Here is a 23,138-nt window from a genome sequence, read left to right on the forward strand (position 1 = left end):
AGCTTTAAGTTTCAGAATCTGCTCCAGCAGCTAAAACTAATGTCCTTCAGGGAGCAATAAGCTGAATTTAAAGTATGCAAAGTAAGCATTCAGACAAACATGCCTTTTTTTTTTTTTTTTTTTTTTTTTTTTTTTTAATACTGGCACATTTACTTTTTTTTTTTTTTTTTTAAATACTGGCACATTTACTTTATTTCTCCCATAAACTATGGGAACCTCAGCAAGTCTGTTGTGCTACACGAACTTGGCAAAAGCTCTACGTAACAGATATCGGGTCATCTGAACTTGTATTCAATTGACTGCATTTGCAAACTGCCAGACACTCGATGCTGGCACTGCCTAAGTTGCTTAGTTAGTTACAGACAATACATTGTTCTTGAAGCACACTCAGGTCTGCAATTTGACATCAGCATAAAGAACGATGTTATTACGAGAAAGAGGAGGTGGTGGCTTGCCAAGCTGACTCATGTGTCCTACTCAGCAAGCTGTAATAGGGAACTTCACTGGACAGACCCCAAAATAAACCACCACCAGATTTCATATTCCACATATTTCAAGATGAATAAGTGTACTGTTTTAGTAACTTACAAAATGCACAGACCTGTTATATCCTGTACCATATCAGCAATACAGAAACTGGTTAATGCCCATTGTTTTTGTAAACAATGAAAGCATCAAAATGCTTTTTAGTAAAATTTCAAAGTTGCTGAATTAAAATAAGTTCAGATTGTTCAAAACCAAATCAAGTGGCATCCCATAGATGCTATGAAGGCCAAAGTCCCCTAACTGACAAAAGCCAGGCAGATAGTATGTAAGAAAAAGCACTTAAAACACCAAGTTTATCCTCCATATCAGTGTCATGTGTGATACCTGTGACAGACTGAAATGGAAGTTACGAATTGAAGATGATGCATTCCCATAAAATAGATTTAGCCTCTTAGCTGGCTAAATTAACCAGGTAGACTATCGATTTGTTGCAACTACTGGAGAAGCTCACCTTCTCTTTTGTTTAAATAGGGGCAGCTAGTTTACCTGAACCATCACGCTGGATGCCATTAGTACTCCAGTCATGCACTACATGTCCAGTGTAACGCAAAAAAACAAAACCAAAAGAAACCCCTCAAAAGCCCATCCAGGATAACGGAACAATTTAATTCTGTACTAAAATATTACTCAAGGCAAGACTGTGTCCTCTAGGAGCCATACTGTCCAGAGCTAACATACAGCAGCCTGAGGCTTCGGTTAGACTCCTCTCCAACTGTAATGTGATATTTATCTGCTTAAGACTGGAGAGAAACAAACCCCTTTCAACCAAAGCCAACATTTTTCATAGCAGCAGTAACTTTCTGAATTATGTGTGGACCATATTTTAAATTGCTTGCATTGTCAACCTTCCAATTGTTCAGCAAGCAACAACAAGTATTTATGCAATGAATCTGTAAATTGTCCCAGAGACAAGAAAACAGACATCGTTTTAGTAGGACATGGAAGTGACCTCTTCCAACTGAAAAAACATCACCAACCCACAGTTTTTGCCTAAATTACCATTCGTATATTTGCTCGAGTGTTACAAAATGTTAAACCAAATGATCAATAAAGAGGGAGAAGTTTCCTTACTACAAAGATTATGCCACAAACTGCTAGCCATCTGCGTAAGCTGGATGCTGGCTTCCACTCAAATTTGACCCAGCTATATGGGGTGAACTGGAAGACAATTCTCTTCATTTTACCTCTGAAAGAGAACCAGAACATATTCTTACAATTTTAAGAAATAGCAGGTAAGAGACATCTACTAACATTTCATTTCAGACACCAATCTACTTGCAGAATGCCTCCATTTACTCTATACAAAAAGATATTACTTAATGAGAGCCATTCTGAGTGAGCATTCTCTTAAGCAGCAGCCTGTATTTGCGCTATTGTTTTAAACTTTAGATGTTACACTCATTGTAGTAAGCAGTTCCTCAATTTTGCTTTGCTAAGCAAGGACAAGCTCCAAAAAAAGCTAGTTCGTTAGTGGTAGAAGACTATAAGGGATTTATTCAAGTTCGAGTTTCAATGTCCCAATTACACTGAAGTTCTGATTACTGGTGAACTCGTTGCTTGCAAAAAGGGCTGAAAACATCCTTGCTGTGAATGAAGGAGTCCTGTGTTCATGCACCTGCACCAACAATCATCTCATTTCCACAGGATGCCCTCATTCCTAGATATCAGACAATGTTGATAACAGAAGGGTATATTTACAAAAATTTCATTTCTAAATTAAATAAAATTCATATAAACAAGCTTCCATGCTTAACAAGCTTCCGGTAATAAGCTATTGGATATTTCAGTCATCTAAACACAGATGAATTCCATAATTTGCATTAATCATAACAGAATAACCTTTCAACAGCTAAGATCTTCAGCAAGGCTCCAAACTCTGGGCTGTGCTACCGCTCGTGGAGTTATTCCTACATCAGCTTACTTGTATGTAGGAATGTTCCAAAGTCCTTGCCATTTGTATGTTTTCAAAGAAAGCCAAGACAGAGTCTTCATCCCACAGTAAATTCCTAATCCGTTACATAAGATCACATCCATTATCCACTGAAAGAGAAAAGAAAAAAAAAAAATGATGGACGATAAAAGCTAAACTCTGTAAAAGGAAGTTACTGTAGATACAAATACTTGCAGACACACTCTTGGGGACAAGAAGTGAGTATTCCCAGAGAACTGTTGCGTAAACAGTTTGGAGAAAGAATCTCAACTGTCCAAGTCTACTCAAATAGAGCAAAATTGTTCTACAGATGAGGGCTGCAAATCCTCCTTTGCTATATTCATTCTGCTACGGAACAGACCTCTGCTATTTAGTATCAGCTCATCTCCACTCAGCTGGATGAGTTATCATTAAAAGCACGCCAAAAAATCTTAACATATTCCCATGGACTGGATTTTACCATGAACAGTAACTTAGTATGATCTTAAAATTTCAGGCTGCCTCTTAAACTATTTATCTCTAGGCTCAGGATGTGAAACTAAACAAGCAGTTTCTCCCCACACTCTATCTCACTGCTCAGCATTAATTCCGAAAACGGAGCTCGTGAGCTGAACAAAATTGGCTGTCCACCTCATTCACAGAATCAGAGCACAGAGTGTTAATTTCATCACGAGTTTTTTTGAAGGCAAAAATAGATTTTGCTCCTGGAGAAAATCTTGCTTCTGCTCCTTTCTTCATAAAAATGCATCTACCTCTATAAATATAACCATGGGGCAAAGAATTATAAGCTTGGGAAAAAACTTGTACTGTAAGAAGAATTAAAAAGAAAAAAAGCTGAAATAGCATCAGAATCAGAGCTGCGTGTCCTGAATGCAGACAATTTTGACTGCTCCAATAACCAATTTACATTACATAGAAAAAAAGAATGTGTGTCACTTATAAGCCATATAGCTTGCTTTTTCCACAAACTAAATCACAGTAATCCCTCTAGCTTGAAGAAACATGCAAGCAGTATTGTAAAACATATATGGTTACAGAGTATCAAGTGCAATGACCATGAAAGCTTTTCCCTAACACAAATATTTATCACTCCAAACAGCTTTTATAAACCACACTAAAACTTTTAAAAATAATAATATCTACTGTTTTCTGAAAAGAGTGAAGGTGGGTTTACACAAAAGGAAAAGATGACTATAAATCGCACTGAGCCTGTTTTCTTAACAGTCAAAGAAGAAACCACCCTCTGAAACTTTATACACAAAATTTTACATTTCTCTTAACTTCAGATTTTGTGGTCTGTACCATCATCAAATATAGGCAAGTGTTCAGTGTGAAGCTTTAGCTTCTCCCTCTGGTGTGGAATGAATCACAACAAATATTTAACTGTGTGCAACAAAGTTGTCATTCCACAGAGAAATTTGACAAACCACAAGAAAATACACACACAATGACAAACAGTACAAGCTCAAAATGAAGAAGCGCCAATGTGCCTGAGGTGCAGCGGTCATGCATATATTTTTGGCCACATGCACATCATATAATTCAGTTTTCACCATTTCCTGCCTCCCCTCCAAAACATATACTTCAGTTTATATAAATGTGTCTCATGCAGTACTTACATGATCCCACCAACATTCACTGAAGTTTGGAAGCTGGTGTTCCAGACTGTACTCCAGAAATTCAAACATTACACTGATGATCATACACATCCACCAGTCTCGAATCATTAACGTCTACATAAAGGGAAAAAAAGTCTTTCAAATATCTGCAACAGTTACATAACATATTAAAAACCATTTCAAAAGTGAATACTTGCACACTGGACTGAGTAGGACCAGACACCATTTACATTAGTGTTCCTTTAGAAAAATAAATAGAGGAAAAACTCCATAAATACTGTAAAGACACAGGCCAGATTTACAGTTTCTCAGTGTGGTAGGGACAAATTATTACACTATTTTCTAGTTTGAAGACTGATTGTATGAGGAATAGGAGCTTAATCCTTCAGGACTCTGAACACAGTGGGCATACAGGGCTTGACTGGTTACCACTTATTTCTACAGCTGAACATCTTGTCTTCAGTATCCAAAATGATCAGGAAACTCATGACAATTTTATTTTTATGATGTAATAGTCTAGTAAAGGCAAATGGTCCCAAGTCTCTAAACTTATCAAATATAGAGCATGATAGGTAAGAAAGATACTAAAGAGCATAGATGATGACATTGATATCATTACATGAAAAGTAAAGACAGGCATATGGGATTCAGTAAGGAGGAAATAAGTCAAATGAATGGAATTACTGGGTGCTTGACCACCACAGGTAGCGCTTTTTCTAGTGTAGCTCAAAAAAGGCTTCCCAAAGCCTGCCTAATGCAGCCTTTAAAGCAGGTACCTGTGGCAAACCTCATCCATGACTGCATCAGAATACCTGGCTCTACTTTATACCAGCTGGCACCTTGTTTAGGTGAAGAAGAATATCCTCTTCCACATTCAGATTAAGGATTCAGCTGAGCTGCAGTCCTAAATCTTATGTATCATCTCAGCCTACTGTCGAAACATGCAGAGATTTATAGTAACACTCTACTTCACATTTGCAAGTGGGTAAGAGCACAAAGTCAGCTGGTATATCCATACTGCTCTATGGGAACTCAGCTGTGTATGCAAATCCTCAGCAGGGTGTCTGTAGGGAAGGTGGCAACCCCAAATGTGCTAGTACTGATCAAGGAAGGAAGATGTAACTTTGCGTTGACCTCTTCAACCAGAAGATAACATATGCCCTATCACACTGGTTTTGAAAATAGCTACTCTGACAATGTGTGACCTAAATGATGCCAATTGCAGTTGTGGTGCTTTGAGGTACAATGCAAGAGTGTTACTCAAACCAGAAACAAATCAGAAACACATGCTCACCACTGTTTACAAGGACAACACACTCAGCTTCTGGCTTTTTATAGAAAAATATGTTAATTGACAAATAAAAAAATAAAGCAGACGATTTCTATGCTGCTAAGCTAGAAAGAAACTAACACCTTGTGGAGCATGCTGGGCTCTTTGAATCAGACTGCATGTTGACAAGATGATATATTATCTCAAGCGTTTTTGTGGAAACATTCTCACAAGTCACTTCAATAAAAAAAAAACTAGATTTCCTCCAGGCCAAGACAGATAACAGCTTGAAGAGACTGGATTCTTGAATTCTACGCCATACTAGTTCTTCAGGAATATGTTACTGTTCCGCTTATGTCTTTTTACCAGGCTCTCACTCTTCAGGCACTTGTTCTCTTATGACATTATTTTTAAAAATAAATAGAGAATGTAACTGAAATCCTATTTTGATACCTAGGTTTCTAACATAATTCTCTTGGATGAAGAAGATCCAAGTATCTCCACATCTACAATTACATAGATTAATAGAGCAAGCCATACACAAGTTTATCTGAAGCCAAAAAGTCTTCCCATGCCTAGTATACTCATCTTTTGGTCATGGGAAAAAAACAAGATAGATAGATAGCACTGCATCTGTACTTTTGAAGAAGAAACAGAAACAAAGCAACAGCCATAGCTTATCTTTAAGCAGGCTGTGCTTTTTCAGTTTATTATTTCTCACGGTCTTGTAGATAAAGAACAAACAAGGTCTGCAGGGCCAAGTAGTTAGCTATTAAGTTTGTCTAGGAAAAAGAGAAAAAGCAGCCAATATTCAGACCAAAGTATTCACCAGCAGATGTACTGAGTGTGTTTTGCCAGACACAAGCACAGCTGGAGTTAATCCCACAGTTGGTTCACATTTACTAAAATGTAACAAGAATTGAAACATTACCCTTTACATAATTTAAAGTCCTGATCTGGAAGCCATTGGGAAAGGATGAAAAGTCTGCCTTGGAATAATACTAGCATACGGTCATGCGTCTGTGATTTGTTAACAGTAGCTTTTTACTTTTATTGATTCTGACCTCAGAATTAGTTACAGTGGAGGCGGGAGCCTGTCAATGTAATGTTACTAAGGAAAGAAATAAGATGACCTACCACGACCAGGGAAAAAAAGAAAAAAGAAAAAAGAAAAAAAAGCTTTTCAGGTTCTACAAACAGTCTACTTCACAGGCAACTGCCTAATATAATTGATTATGAACACTGACATCACTAAAACAGAAGCGGTCAGGCTTTAAAAGTAGAATAGCACTGGAACAGAAATGTAACAAAACACCAAGTCTTACTTTTAGGTACCAGCCAAAAAAGTGAGCAGGAACAAATCCATCCAGTTTGTCCTATAAACCAAGAAGAGAAAGCAGGTCACTTTGCCCTATAAGCAATTACCCATTCTGGAGGCTTAAGAGTTTTCCAAGAAGAATGAAGCAATAAGCTTAAGTTATCTCACATATAAATACTGGGTGCATTGAAGCAGTTTCTTTGTTCTCAAATACAGCAAACAAGCTAACTTCAAAGCAGAGTCAGAAAGTTTAAGGGGCAGAAATTGGAATTAGGATTATATTGATAAAGCAGGGACTGCCTTTTAATTCTACGGTCACGTTCCTTACCTTCCAAGTGGCAATAAGGGGACAGAAGCAGAACACATTCAAGCCAGACATAACTGGGCAAGACCATACATTTCGTCATCATACCACCACCTTGTATCTAGCGGAGCTTCTTAAATCTCATCAGTTCTGTCAAATATCCAGGGGCAAAGAGTGCCTTTCCTCCTGCTAGTGTTGGTTCAACACTAGGAGAGGACAGCTATTATTGCTCTCGGTTGTTCTCAGCTATTCCTGAGGTTTTACAGGTTGGGTGGTAGCCCCAAAGGATTCAGTGCTCCTCACTACATGTGCACTAACAACTCCACGGAATTACAGAGTTGTAAGAAAGCAATCATAATTCCTTTGCCCTTCATTTCAAGCCTCCTGTTTGCCAGCTAAAAACAATACCCTGACAGTTTGTGACATTCCAAGCCAGGGTTCAAGAAAGTGAAATTTATGGGTTGCTTGGCAACATGTGAAAACGATTCAAACTTTGTGCCTCTACGTGACTGTGAGCAGAAAATTCCCTAACACGCAAATAAATCCAGACTCTTCAGGGAAATGGTTTACATCGATAATCCGAGAAGCAAGGGTAGTTAAACAATTTACCCCCCTCTTCTGGCAATGTAATTAGGATAGAAAGAGACACATATCCATCTGATCGACAGGAAAGGTCAACAGAAGAGAAATAAGGAAGCCAAAGAGTCTGAAACTGAAGCAGCAAGCATAGTAATGACCTCTTTTCTGATTTAATACTCAGAGAGACTCATGACTGCACTTTAAAGAGTTCAATTAAGCTGCCTTTTACCAAAAATATTCATATTCTTCAGCAAGTACCTGTATTTCGTTTCTTACCCAGATATTGTGAAGTGGATCGGTTTCATTGCCAGGATCATAGATGAGGCAGTTGCCACCATAGTCTCTTTCTGGCAAGGGAACACCTAAATTTGGATCAATGTACTTCATAAACTGTCTGCCATCTTGTACAGTCTGCAGAAGGAATACAAAACCCACGTTTCCCTCTTAGCAAGTATTAATAGACAGAAAAGTATGATGAGAAGTTATATCAACAGCCTATCTTCAAATGGATATTTTTTTAACCTATGTTGCAAAACAGTTCTTGAAATATAGCCAGACGTCAAAGCATAGCATAGAGTATACACCTGAGTTTCTGGGCCTCTGATGCCAAATATTAAGGAAACAAATGGCTACAAAATGAACTTACGATTTCCTAAACATGAAAAAATCAGAGAAAGTTAACTCAGTTTCCTAAGTCACTCATCTGTCTGCCCTCCTTGAGCTTGGTGAGGGTAAGGAAACAGCAGCCAATAACTCAGGAAAGGCTCATTCTTAGCAGATGAATCTCCTACATTAGTGACCTTCTGGTTTCCTAGAATGGGAAACATTTAGCAGCACTTTAAACATGCAGCTGGCAACTAAATGCAGTACATGCAAACATCAGCAGATTGAGCATGCAGATTACATGCACTGTTAGCAGGATTAGGCGTGCATGTATGCTCAGCTCGCTCCCGCAACAGAAAGTTCAGAATTGCACTACATTTCATGGCAGGAAAAAAAAAAAAATAGTGCAGCTCTCTGAATAAACAGTCACTTCAAACTAAGGTCCCAGTAGCAGTATAGGTGATAAACTGGAAGCAAACAGCAAGGAAGGAATTACCAAAATACCAGTTATAAGAGGTGACCAAAACTTGAACTAATTTATTGGGAACTCACACATACATTTGCTGAATAAATATTTCCTAATGAAATCACACACTGTCGGGGTCAATGTTTTATAACAGAAGCAATGCAGCATCTATGACAGAAAGGCAGTAGCTAGCAGACAGCAGGACAGAAAAGGACAGAAAAGCAGAGCAAGGTCAAAATTAGTTAACAGCAAAAAATAATAAAATCTTTGAATAAAACTACTAAAGTCACAATAACTAAGACACATTTCAACTACATGAGTGAGCTTGTATTTACTTTTAAGGAAGTTCAGTCACTTAGAGATTCAGCATAATTTTACCCTTATTTGAACCTGAGCTAAGTAATATTCATTTTCAGTAAAGAATTGGGCAACAGCTAGTAAGTGTCCTTAACAACTAAATGGCTGATAACTGAACATACTGCCAGAGGAAAGCAAAGCAATTCCAGGCTTTTCTGTGAGAATTCAGAACTACAACAGTACTATGAAATCAAAGTGAAACACATTATTCATTTGATTGCAATTGCTCAGGAGTTATCATCTACAACGATGCCTGGAAAAAAAGAGTGTGACATGAAACAGCGAGAACATAAGAATAAATTGGAACTGAGTAAGTATTCCTCAGTGGTGAGGAATAACAACAAAAAAGGCAAGACAGACCTGTTCATGCCTGTGGAAGGATCAGAACTCCACTCCCTCCAAGCAGGGCAGGCAGCCTGAAAGAAACCCTAATGACACATTAGGGCCCTGCATCAGGGTTTGCACTGAACCCCCAAGACATGTCAACAGGACAGAAACACATCTTCTTCTTTACCGGTCTACCGTGGACACATTCTAGCTGCCCATTTAAGCAATAAGCCAGGCAAAATAAAAAAATATTGACAGTTTTGTGTTCTTAAAAGAACTTGGCACTGACTTTTGGGGAGGCTCGAGGAAAAAAGTTCAGCTGAAAAAGAAATGCTATTTGAAATCAGGCTAGAAGGGTTTGATCAACGTTAACAACTTGTTTGCAAAGCAAATACAGTCCAAAAGGAAGACAGAAGATGGATCCTGACACGTCTGAATTCTAGGCCCACTTCTGCAAGCTCACTTGGCTTCTAGGGGCTTTTTTTTTTTAAAAAAAAAAAACTTGTTTCTCATCTTTCTCTCATCTAAAATGATTTTTTTAAAGCTGCTTGATGAATATGCAATAGTACTAACACAACCCTTTAAAAATACGGAGCACCAAATGCTACTAAGATTTCAGAGAGAAGGTCATACTTATCTGAAAAGGAACAACTGGGGACTCTGACTGGAACCTAAATCCGAAAAGCAGTAAAATCTCTGACAGAACAGGATATCCCAGTCTCATTGTCTGATATCTCCATGTTTGCTTTTGGTTTCAAATCGTTCTGTTGCCCGAGGAGAAGACTACAGTAATTGCATTGCATAACTGAGAAAAGGATGAGTTGCCCTCAAAATCTAGAGCCCTTTCTTGGCACTCAGACTTTATTTGCAGTGGTATGAGTGTACATATATGATACACAACGGCTATGTTGATAGTATCAAGTTTACTGTTCTTGTTTATCTCAAAATATATTACCTCAACTGCTGGGTTTCTGAGAAGTCATTTATATGTAAAAGCCAGCGGGAAGTTTATAAACGGACAAGAATGCAGTAAAAAATAATGTGCTGTATGTGAAAGTACTGACAGTATGTCTTTCTAGAAAAATATCACCCTCTATTTGCTGCCACTACAGAAAATTGTGTGCGTAGTTTCTATTTATTGCAGAGAAAAACGTTTGAAGCAACTATCATCAAGCACAAAGTATTTCAAAATATTAAACAAGATAAATTCACTTCACACTCTATACAATCTGAGAAACTAACAGCTGATATACAATTTTAGCAAGTCAAACCAAGTCCAACAGAACTGAGACTAAACACCAAAAGCACCAACTCCTGGCCATTCGATCTAACCAAGAGCACTGACTCCTTTTCTCATTTAAGAAAGCCTCACTGTGGTATGCAATCTGCATGGAGATTAATTGGAGTTTAGGAGAGACAGCAAGGTGAAATATTTCTATAATGTCATTTTCTTCAATTTTCTCATTAAATAGCACAATGTTTTCCTATCAAAAAAATGAAGGAAGAGGAGCATCTCCTGTAATCAGAGGAAATTCTAAAGAACAATACAGAGGATTTTATATCCATCTTAGACCTCTAGTTACTAAAAAGCTGGTTTATGTTACTTACCTGGAAGAGTATAAAGATGAGGAAGAGCTCATACACAACGCTGACACAAAGCCAAAACCTCCAGTAAGCTACAGAAACAGACAAATGGGACGTTAGCAAGACTTCAAGCAAAACAGCCATCAATTATTCATTTACTGTAATGTAACTAAACATTTCAAGAATAGATGCTCTGAACAAGAAATTATCAAGCACAGTACTCAAGTAAAGTATTTGCCATCCTTTCTAAAGGAGCACAACCAGAAAGGCTCCTTAATTATCATTCAAACAGGTTACTGTGTACATTTGCCAGCATTGCTCAGGCAATTCCTCTCACTCTCCTGTCCCGGGACATAGCGACCCATGAGAACGCTTCAACCCAATGAACTAAATATTGAAGAATTAGAGGGAGACATGCATGCCACTTGCAATGTTTTCTGGCAGTCTTTGAAACAAAACTGCTCCCTTTCTGAACTAATCTAGTTTCCTTCTCTGCTATCTCAGACAACTTGATCTTCCCAGCTTTGGTTTTCTCAGCCCCATCACAGCTAACCTGCTTGGCCAACTTCTGCCTATGTCTCACTAAGACAGGACAAAGACCAGCAGAAGGGATCACCACTTCTACTTTGGTAAGCTTATCTCTTTCCCGAAAGACAAAGTTCGCTCCTCAACGGGCAGAGAGCATTTCAAAAATATGAAAGATATTTTCACTTTTACTAGGAATTTAATAGGAAAAAAAACCCCCAAAATCTTAGCAGGTGCTTAGATGCAAGACCTGTGAAACCATCTGAAACTCTTAAAATTAAGAGAAACATCATGCAAAACCCATCTGCTCCAGAGTCTGCAGCTAATTTTCACCTTCCCAAGACATGCAATTTTAGCTCTTCACACACTCAACCAACACCTGAATCTGAAAGGCACACAAACTAACTGTACACTTGCAGCTCCATTACCGTCACCTCAATTCCTCTGAAAGACCCAGCCCTGAGTATTGTAATAGGCCCTTCCGACTGCCCTGGATAAAAGCTTTGTGGGTCCATGTGCTGCCTTCGTGTCCAAATTCATCCTATTCCACCCAGAGACTGGTTTGGCCTCCATTTAGCAAAGTCATTTCTGCACTCTGAACTCTCATCCAGGGTTTTTATTAACCCCTATAGAGGAGGAAGCAGGCTAATGTAGAGCCAAGTATGTGTACAGGCAGAGCGCACTAACATTTTTTCCTAACCACATCTAAGAATTTACACAGGTTAATTCAGCAAACCTGACTCATTCTAAGTGGACTTTTAAATCTCTCAGCAACATCATGTACTAATCACTTAGGAATGATTTTAATAGACTTTTTCTGAGGTGTTTCCTGTTAGTACTTATAAAACAGAGTTGCTCCAAGGTTACATCTAGCTTAGAGTTAGAACTGGTTTGAGGCAGAGAGGAAACAAGATCATCATTCATATGGTTGAGCGGGGACAGGCAGCCATTCCACTTCCATGGAACATGGTTTGCCATGACAAAAAAAAAACAAAACAGGAAACTTTAGGCTCAACTTTAGCACCTAATTCTATTAATTGCAAGGGAACTTAGCTGCGTGAATGCCTAAAAATCAGGACCATGACATAAACTGTGCAAGAATTAGAGATTAACTCCCATCTTGCAACCATACTTGTTATCGACTCAGAGCCTGAAGGCATCTAGACATGGTGTCATAGCACTTAGTAGAGACTTGCTCACCCTCTTGAAAAAAACAAAAACAAACCCCAAAATGTCATCTTTGCCCAATTCAGCCGTATGCTGGAGAAAGAGAGAGAAAGAATCTGTCTCTCAACTAACAGCCTGCTTCTGACGCCATCGTTAAAATAGACTCAAGTGTGAGAAGGTGAAACCTTTTCCAGCAAAACTGCTAAATTAATCTCATCAAAATGGCCTACTTTACACTTTCAGAAAAAAAGCAGCTGTGACCTGGATAACAGGAAGTCCAGAACTGGGCATGTAACAGCTTTCGCTGGAGTTTCTGCACTTGAAGATTTTTACTTCAAGTTGACAAACACAATTGTCATTTCTTAATACAATAGAATGAAGTGTCTCAGTAGGGGATGGTCAATTAAAAAAACAAAAAAAACCTTCTGAACATGTGTTACGTGCTGCACAAACAAGCCCTTTGTATTTCCTGTGGGTGGATTTCCACCAGCACGTCTACCAAGTTATCTTAATTAGCCTGACAATTCTTTTTAGACCACTGTTTAGGTTGCTGAAGCATCACCTACACATCAAACTTCGTCACAATGCATTTATAAGCAAAGATTAGCAGAGCTTGCAGGAAAGATAACCTGAAGGAAAAACAAACTCCTCCAATAACGGCCCGAGCAGCTTCCAAGCAAGGAGGGCTGCCAATTCAAACAAGCTGCTTTCCTAGCAGAGCTAGGAAAGCCTCCTTTCCCTTCGATTTGGGGTTGTCCCTTGGTTTCCTCGAGGGAAGGAAAGGTTGCGTTCAGCCTGCCTTCTCTGCGGGGAGGCAATAATTAGTGCTTCTGTCCAGCTGCCTACTACGCAAAAGTTGTAGAAACAATTATTTAAGACTTCTGTCCCTCCTTCAGATTTGATTAACTTTCAAATTCAGTGGCAAATTTCACTAGGAAGCACTGATCAAGAGTGTATATCCTGTTGTCTTGCTAGAATGCGGTTCAAAAACCCCCCCACAAAACTCCATTGGTCACAGCTTTATTAAGAAGAAAAAAGCTTCTCCCCCAACTGGCAACATTGTACTGCTGGAAAATGTTTAAGAATTCTGCAAGCGAGTCTGCAGGATAGAAATATTGTGGTGGCATTTAAAAAAAAAAAAAAGTTTATAAAGTGATCCTTTGACAAGGTGTTTGCTACATCTTCCCATACTGACTGCATACCTTGAAGAATAAACGCTATGCTCAAGCTAGAAAAATGAGCCTTTCATTAACCCACTTCTCCCACTTTAGCTTCATTCCCTTTCCACACCGATTTCAGACTAACAGCCTTAACAATGCTGTTATCTTCTGATCTCTAAAAACTTGTATGACAAAATTTACACTACTCGCAATCATAAATATGTCATGTTCTGAAACTAATGTACAGCTCAGACAACGGAAGAATCTAAATCAGTGTCTGAGCTTCTTTCTTCTCCTATATACATAAAGTTCTGTCAACAGATGATCTGCAGCTGCTGAATACACTGAGCAATACTTACTGAGGCAAAATATTTAATGCAAAAATTAAGATCTGGTTATAATTTATTGTGCTTTCTCCTCAGCAGACATAAGCACCCAAGAGGTTTAAAGATTACTTTATAGCTGTACTACCTACACGTACACTAGAAACAAGATGTTTTCAATGCTGTACAAACATTGCGTTCTCTCTCTTCCTGGCCCTGCCTCAGCTTTAGCTATAAAGTTATTTTCAGCATACCTCTATTATTCGTGTTCCTTAAAGGTACTTCTCCTCATGAACCTGCCTCAAAGTAGGGCTGTCTGCCTGATGAAGGAGGCCTCAAGTAATCATTTACATACCTAATAGTTTAGTTATTACTATGCTCAGAGGCTAAATTGTTGTCTTTGCAGGGAGACATGAGAACACAAGATGAACACTCAGCCAGGCAGCACTCTCTTGCTGAGTGCAGAATCAGCCACTTAACTCTATTTATCAAGAGAAGTTTGAGTTTGACCTATGCAACGTGAAAGGCTAAAAGGATTAAAAAAACCCACTGTTGAGAACAGTACTAAGTTATTTGTCCGAACCAACCACTTATCTTGGAGCTGTTAGGTAAGTGCTAATCAGAAGCTGCAGAGAACATGCACACGGAGAACAACTGCCCAGTCTGAGCAGCCAGATCAGTATAGGCTGGCATGTGCCTGCTTGAACTACTGCTAGAGAGCACCAGATTTTCCATGGCCAGCTCAGGCTCAAAAGCACCACCTGTAACCTGGCGGTTGCAATGCGACTAGGAGGTGGGACAACAGAGTATCTCAGGGAAGATAAGGCTTCAGACTAGTCCTAGCTCAGTGCGGCCAAATTTATATTCCTAAATATAATGCCCGAAAACATTAAATGACTATGTTAAGATAGAAAAGTATTAGTTAAAAGCTCCGCTTGTCCAAACGCCTACATACAGAGCAATTTATCCTGCCCAGTCAGTGAAAAAGCAGACAATTAGCATCACTATTCCAACAGTCAAAAAAAAAAAAATTATGCAACAAAAGTAATAAGCACTAAGAATCCTGAATTGTTAAAGTGGTAGTCAGAAAGGAGCACATCATTAACTATTCCCTTCATAAAGTTCCAGTGAAAGGATTTCTTCTTTGCAGAACTACAAGGTAATCAGCTTCGCCATCCAGTTTCATCAGCAGCCCATGATACCTGTGCTATACCCACCATACTCTGGGACAGGTACAAAAGAGATCCAGTTCTTGTCTGCTCATTTCTAGCTGCTTCAGCCCTCTAGCCTATGGTTTACTTGAGAACTCAACAGTTGACTCTCCAAACTGCTTATGCTGCCAGGCAAGTTGTACTAAGTCAAAATAACTGTTGACAAAGGTTGGGAAGATTAAAAGTTATTTCTTAGGGCATTAATAACCGTCATGGAAAATCTCATTAGGATTACAATGCATGAACGTTATCTTGACAAAGGCAATAATGCATCACTGAACTCTTGCAACACCACAGAATAACCAGATCATTCGGATGTTCAAAGCTCCTTAAAGGCCATTGACAATAAGAATCAAGAATATCTTTTTTTTGCAAAAACTAAAGACACAAAATATTGATGACCTTTATCCATGATAAATTTAAGTATGAAATGCATTATTTTCTCCAAATTTGGGTGTTTGCCCAGCAATTAAGGGATCCTCAAGCAAAATTTGAGATTTGTCCCCTGTGAAAAATTGTTCCTTGGGAATAAGAGCACCTTTCACTGGATGGTTTGGATGCTGTTTGCATCTTGCTGAGCCACCAAGAGGCAACGCTCTAGGAACCAAAGAGACGCCTTGAAGCTATGAGTTTATAGGAAGAAAACGGAAGATTGGATAAAAAGCTGCAAAAGGACATCAAAAATCAGTCTTTCCTAAATAAAGGCACACACTTGTTTTCATGATAGTCCTAAATTTCTGAATTTGGGTAAGGCAACTGGTATGGGTCCATGATAGGAATTATTAACTAAACTGGAGAAAATAGGGAAAAGTCGTTAGAAAAATGGTAATGCTGGACGAGCTATTGGCTAAAGCAGACATAGCAAGTAATATGGAAAGGAAGGGGGGAAAAAAACCCACAACAGTCTGGATTGATACTATTTACATGATAGATCTAAGATCCGTTTCACTGATTGCCTTAGCAAAAAGCAGGTTAATGACACATAGCACAAAAACAGCAGTAGCAAGGAAGACAGGGACAACAAAGAGAGAAGCAGATGATCTCAAAGGACTGGAGTAATAGAAAAGAAGAGCGCAGACCATCGTTGTGCACTTAGGAACCATAAGCTTTCTTATATGATGGGAGCTCATCAGTTAAAACAGAAGGTTTGGGTATTATCTGTCAGACACTGAGCTACTGCTCCAATGCAGCCATGAAAAGAAAGCACATGCAATATTAAGACACAGCCATCAAGGTACTGACAGAGAGACATTAGGAAGCATTAATGCCATCACGAAAAACATAAGCAATAACACATCTGCAACTTCTGCAACATCCTATACAGGTCTGGACAGCCATTTTCAAAGAAGATAATTCAAAATAAGACAGATAGAGAGAAGGACCACTAAAATTTTATAGGGAAAGCAAGCTTACGTTGAGGGGGAGACTAAAAGCACAACTTCTTGCTCTAGAAAAGCCAGTGGTGAGATGGCATACGTGAGCTGTGTATAAATTAATCAGGTACATATTTGCTAGTATTACATACTAGCAAACACGAACTACTACAAACACTGAGTAAGAAGAACTATTTAAACAGAACAACAACATGGGCACAAAAAAACAAGCCAAGATATAAAACATCTCCAAACTGGTCACAAACACGTATAGACAGACTGAATAAGAGGGCTCCAAACCAGAGGAGAGGGGCTCTGCAACCACCCTCCAGAAGCAGGGCATGAAACCTAACTACTTCTAAGATACAACTTGAAGAGTTCTTGAAACAGATCCGACGGGGCTGTACGTGACCGTATGACCGGACTCTGACCCAGGGGCTTCGTTCTGCCCTATAAATGGAAGCAGTGCACACCAGCAGACTGCTGTTAATTCTTTTGAGATGAGATCTTTCTCTAGGAACAGCATCAAGGAACAAAGGTCAGAGACTCAATCTCCCCATGGGCACTACCCAACACACCCTTCCACAGCCCTTGGTAACTGGAGAGCTGACACCGAGTCTCACAGGGCTGCAATGCCATGTCCTCTGCTGCCTGCAAGAACCTTCCTGCAGGAAAAGTCTGCAGAAAGACCACCATGCTCCTTTAAACAAGCACCCAGACACCTTGCTGTGACTGTGGAAGTAGTTGCTATCCCTGAACTGCTATAGGCCCCAAGAACCACTCTTCAGAGGATCATTGCATCTAATAAGCTAGAGGCAAAGCTGATGTTAATACAAAAGACAACGTTAATATACTCAGTCTGTCTGTAAGAATACTCTTAAAATACTGACTATATTGAGAAGGAGTGTTCATGCGAGGAATACCTAGCATTGGCATAAAAGCAGCTCTAGCTGTGAGTGCACGAACTCTTCTGGCTTCACAGGACACAGTGAGTGCAGAGTTAGGATACAACAACCTGAGTAAGCTAACAGTGCGTGCTCCCTAGGCTAGGGAACACCGCCTGATTCCCTTGTAAAATCATTGTACAAGAGCGACTGAATACAGGGAAGCTTCTTTGATCATGCTGTTCACGGATGATTTGATGCTGCTGAAAGATAATCTGCTTCAGTCCAGGAACTGCTGTGTTTCCGAGACCGTAGCGTACAGAAGCGGTAGACACCGGATCAGTCTACTTGTTGCAGACGTCCCTGACCTCAGGACTTTCCCCTCCCAGTTTGTTCTACTTGGCTACTAAACGTGCATTTGGGAATAAAAACCACTTCCACTCCAGACAGAACCACTGATGTTTTAAAACTGAAAGTTACAATAGAAAAGCACCCAGATATCACTGGTGTCCTTCAAAGAAGTAATTTCCCTTATACCAGGAACCAGAATTAACGGTAATAGGAATGAAAGATTAAAAGCTGCTACTTAACAAGACCTCAGAAATGCAAACTTTTGAATAAAACCTTACATTTGCAGAAGCATGCTGCACACTTTGCTCTAGAAGAATCTCTGCTTTGATAGTGGTTTTTAACCTGTCTGCTGTTTCACACACAGAAAAGGATTCTTAAACTGAAAGGTTAAATTTTTGGCATAAGAAAGACTTATACAAGTTTTATTTAACTGTAAGAGAGCTTAATGCTTTCAAGAATCTTATGCAAGCCTATATAAATCCCCTTAATTCTTCTCAATGATTCAAAAAAACCCTAAAAATAGCCAAAAGATCAAATATGTTAAAATATTTTCATACTTCACTTGATGTAACAGTACATGGAAGAGGGTTTATGTTGTGGTTTCAAACCCCTTCAAGACTTGCAGTCTTACCATAAATCTTCAAAGTATAATAAAGGGCTTCTAATCTACCAGTTACTGTGGATAGTGGGCCTACAGCAAAGGGAGTTTAGTGTTCTAGCGACTAGATACTTAGTCAGAAGTGCAGTCCCATTACACAGCAAGAAGAAAAAAAAAAAAAGCATAAAAAGGGGAAGCTAAGACTTCAAGAATCTGTCAATTTGCATGACACTTTTCTTTAGTAACAGAAAGCCAGAACAGGGAGATTCAAAGAAATCCTATGCTACAAGCAGATTTATGAGAGCACAGAATGATCACTACACTGCTGGGAAAGTCTCTGAGTTTTAGCAGGCTGCTCTGAGAAGAGTGAGGAGGAAGAGAAGAAGTGCCACTAAGCAAATCCCTTGCCTTTATGCATAGGTTGGTAAAATACTATCAGTTACAAAGAAGGTACCTCAAACCTGGGTGAAAGCCGGAAGACTACGTGACACATGCACAGTCTTCAACTTACATTGTTATCTAAATTCCCACTTACCTCCTCTACAAGCAACACAAATATTTATATTCAGCATAAACCATTCAATTTATCAAAAATATTTGAGGAACTTAAGTGATTAAAATTACCTGGATGAGGTCTTGAAAATGGTCCATCTTTAGCTTGTGTAACTCCAAAACATAAGAAAACCAAAATACTGGCAACAATACCTCTGAAAGTGAAAAACAAAACAAACTGTTCATATTGCTTCATCTTCCTAATGAAATTGTAAATTATATTCTTCAGTGTCAACAGTTTGGTCTTTGTTTCTTAGCTGCCAAACATGTCAGCCACCAACAGATTTCTTTTGTAGATTGTGTTTCAGAGAAATTGGTATACACTCCTATACTTTTGAGGACGCTTGCGCACTCTCAAATCCCCAAACTCACCTGCCCACCCCTCTCCCTTCTTCCCCACCGACTGCATACTTCCATTCCCTCCCTTCTGCTGTCATTGCTACTAGTACCCAGCCAGCCAGACCGCGATTTGGATCTGGCTGAAAACTCACCCAGCAAAAGCAAAAGAGTAACCCCGATCCACGTGATGATTCTTAGGCTTTAGATGATCATTAAGCTACACTTTAAAAGATGTGTAATGAGGCAAACACTTTCCTATATCTTTAACAAGCTTTCATACTTGGTTTGTCAGTAAAATGCTTAAAATCCAGCGGGGAGAAAGCTCTCAGGTTAGAGAAGTACCTTTTCCTTGCACCAGTAAAACTTTAATGAAATTTAATGACAAACTGTCATTAATGTAATGACAAAGCCAATTCCCTGTTCGTTACTGCTTCAAAACATATTTTTAGTCAACTAAAGACAAGGAGAAGCTTATAAGACCAAATACTGCTGCTGTTTCAAGAGCAGGAAATATAATACAGAGCCCCTGTAACTGAGATGTTAATCAGACCACAAGCCCAGGTATCCCAAAGACCTACAACCTCATCCCAGCACCCTCAGCCAGCTCCGTACAGTTTTCTCTCATCCTCAGTTAATGTTTAGTTTCACAGCATCGCAAGTCCCAAGTGAGGACTGTCACAATCCTGCCCTCTTCCTCCTTCCTGGAGGCAGTATTTCATGACCAGAACAAGATGGTGCAAGGATTGATTTGGCTAAAAACTAACCTAGGAAAAAAGAAATTAGTTTTTAGTTAGGTCAGCTCACCACTCGCTCAAGGAAGGCGTAGAGCAGCCTCCATTTAAGGCTAAATTCATCAGTTTAATGGTAAAATGGAAATGGATCCATCCCTTAAAGGTAGACAGCTGGCTCCAAGAGCACATTGTTCCAAGAGGAACAACAAACTGAACAAGCAACATTCAAGACCTAGAATTTGAACTCTGCTGATTACATACAGCATGTTTTAAAACAAATTTTTGTTTTGCAACCAAAACAAAAATGAGAAGTGCAAGTACTCATGCCTGAACACCTAAGCCTTACTGGCAGGAACCCCAGACATTTAGTACACAACAGACCTGAAGAGAGTGAGATGAGAGTTAGGTGGATGAGGTCTAGTGGTTAATTTCAAAGTACCAGTATCAATTTAAAATTCCCCTGGGGTACTCTGGATTTTAAACATCTCGCAGGTACAAAACAGCATTTCTTTTTCAGGGGTCACCATTTGTTTTTCATGAAGACAGAGTCCCATAATCTATACACAAATATGTTCCTTTGGTCTTAATGGATGAAATGGTATAATGGATGAAAACGCAGTCTAAAAGGCTAGGTTTTCTACATTTGAACACCCAACAACTTTCATGCTTTCTCGTAATAGCTTCCTGAGAGCTGGCTAAAGAATTACAGATAATTGATAAACACTTTACTACACTGACAGGTAAGTGTAGGTCATGTTTACAGCTAATGTGGCTCTTGACTGTAAATACAATGGCTCTGTTGGCAGCCTAATAAGTCTGCCTTTATTTAGAAAATCTGTTACATACCAGCAGCCTGTCTTTAGATAGGCAGCACTGTCACCAACTAGTAAAGAAGAGACACAATACAGTTTGGGAGCTAGTAAGTACAAAGCAGCAATATCAGACTATGCTTTAAATACTTCTTCCAAAATAGAAAATATGAGAATCGATGACAACTATTTTGTGACTCTAAGTATAAGAAGTTGGTGCTTCAAGAAAATGGGGTTTATTTAACAGATGTAACCCAGCTGTTTTGCTGGCTTTATGACACTTGGAAACACACTGGTTGCAAAAAAAGAATTAGCTACTGAATTAAACTGTTAATAGATCGTTCCATCATGATTTTCCAAAATGAAGCAGCCAAAAAAGTTCTCAGCTGTTCTCAAATAATGAGAACATTCTGCATTTTGAGTCACTGCTCTGCATTTGGAAATAACAGGACTATAAAATCACATTTGAACTGAATAGGCTGCATTCTGTCTCATGTAACAATACACATCTCTGTTCACTATCATTATGCTCAACCGCAAACCAAGATGTCCAGGGTCAGTGTCTTACCCCCTTGCGAAGGTAATTTTCCCATAGCTAGGGATGACTTGAATCTAAATCACCAAGAGAACTTACAGTTATCTTCCTTTCTCTAAAATCCACTGACAAGAGTTGCACCAAAATAAGTTGTGGTTTCAGCTATATGATCTTACTTTAAGTTCACCATGAGAAGTTTTGAGGAAAATTATGATGTTGCATAGCATCCATGCCAGCTCCTTAACTTTTCTTCCTGCAGTGACTCGATTTCTCCCCTTGACATCACCATACTGCCTCCTTATGAAGCTTTCAAAGGCTAACCTGCATCTTGTCCTGCTGGCTTACCATGCCTTGAGATAAGAACTGCTATAGGACTTGAAAGGGATACAAGGTTTGTTTCAAACTCTTCCTGCAGATAGCCTGGAGGGACATGGCTAATATATTTCCTTGAGTGGCACATCAGGAAGATGCTAAATAGTAAAGCATCTACAAAAATAATTTTAGCACTTAGCCAAAAATAATTTTAGCACTTAGCCAAACGAAGAAATGGTGAACACAGAAGCTGTTTCACTAGTACAAATAAGGTATTGTTTGTGTTATTTTAAAAGAGTCGATTCAGAGACACAAGACAAATGAATCCTGTCTATGAGCATCTGTATATCATCCTTTGTCCTAGGCTTTTAACTACACAGCTCTTGCTCCCTGTCCTTTCTCTGGCTGTATCTACATGAGCATGACTGGCACAATCCCATTAATGAATCAAGAGCTGAAGACTGGCAGATGGAGGTTTAGCCTCCCTGTTACCTTACCTTTCTGGAGGTTCAGATGATAGGAAATTAAAGATCATCGACTCGAAAATACACATATACCTACATTTGTTACCATGGCTAAATGCAGTGACCAGTTATTTCAGAAAACTAGTGTAGAAAGGCATCTTAGAAGAGAGACTGTTCTACAGCTTGAAATTCAAAGTACAACCCTGCTATGTACAGGATTTTTTTAAACCTGAATGCATCCCCCCCCCCCCCCCAAAAAAAAAAAAAGCGCCTCTGCTCAGCATAAGTATTTGGGAGACGTAGATTTTTTCCAAAGCCACGGAACATAAAGGCAGTTATTAGATATCCTCAGAGCTGGAGCTCTGTCCTGTCAACTTCTCCCGAAAGCCTAACAGAAGGAGAGAAGTTGACAGTTGTCAGTTGGGATGGACAATTTCAAGGCTCCTTTAAATACTGAGTAACTGTGTGAATAAAAACTCTCATTGATTGGACAGATTATTGTAGTGCAACATCCCTCTGGCTAACAAAGTAAATTTTCAACTGTCTTTAGAACAGAGACAATCCAATCACATACATCGCATGATCACGTCAACATCTTTGTGTATGATCCCAATAAACTTTGAATAGATTTACTTATTTATCTATTTATTATTTACTTATTTATTTTTGTGCATCATTTCTCCCGAGGACTTACTGCATGAATCCGGCCACCCACCCTCAGCTGAGCTGCTCCTACAGGTGACTGGATGAAGCACCTTTATAGGAAATGAGAGAAGACGGTAGCCTCAGATGACCTCCTATTGCTTTAGCCAGCCCAGGAAACACAGTAACATCAGGTAGCACAGCAATTTGTATATTTTGCTACTGTTACATTTTTCCCTAAGCACCTAATGCAGTTTAC

General features: G+C 39.1%; 1 protein-coding gene across 1 annotated transcript in view; it reads right to left on the reverse strand.

Annotated features, from left to right (window-relative positions):
- PTDSS2 (phosphatidylserine synthase 2) overlaps positions 1 to 23,138 on the reverse strand; it is a 46,591-nt gene that overhangs the window by 9,862 nt on the left and 13,591 nt on the right. Inside the window, exons 3-9 of the mRNA XM_026114190.2 lie at positions 19,120 to 19,202; positions 10,928 to 10,995; positions 7,843 to 7,977; positions 6,691 to 6,741; positions 4,096 to 4,209; positions 2,468 to 2,586; positions 1,618 to 1,732 (exon numbers count right to left, since the gene is read on the reverse strand). Coding sequence (XP_025969975.2) covers positions 1,618 to 1,732; positions 2,468 to 2,586; positions 4,096 to 4,209; positions 6,691 to 6,741; positions 7,843 to 7,977; positions 10,928 to 10,995; positions 19,120 to 19,202 — 685 coding nt within the window. The remainder of the gene's footprint in view (positions 1 to 1,617; positions 1,733 to 2,467; positions 2,587 to 4,095; positions 4,210 to 6,690; positions 6,742 to 7,842; positions 7,978 to 10,927; positions 10,996 to 19,119; positions 19,203 to 23,138) is intronic.

Source organism: Dromaius novaehollandiae, chromosome 5, assembly GCF_036370855.1.
Source record: "Dromaius novaehollandiae isolate bDroNov1 chromosome 5, bDroNov1.hap1, whole genome shotgun sequence".
Lineage (NCBI taxonomy): Eukaryota > Metazoa > Chordata > Aves > Casuariiformes > Dromaiidae > Dromaius > Dromaius novaehollandiae.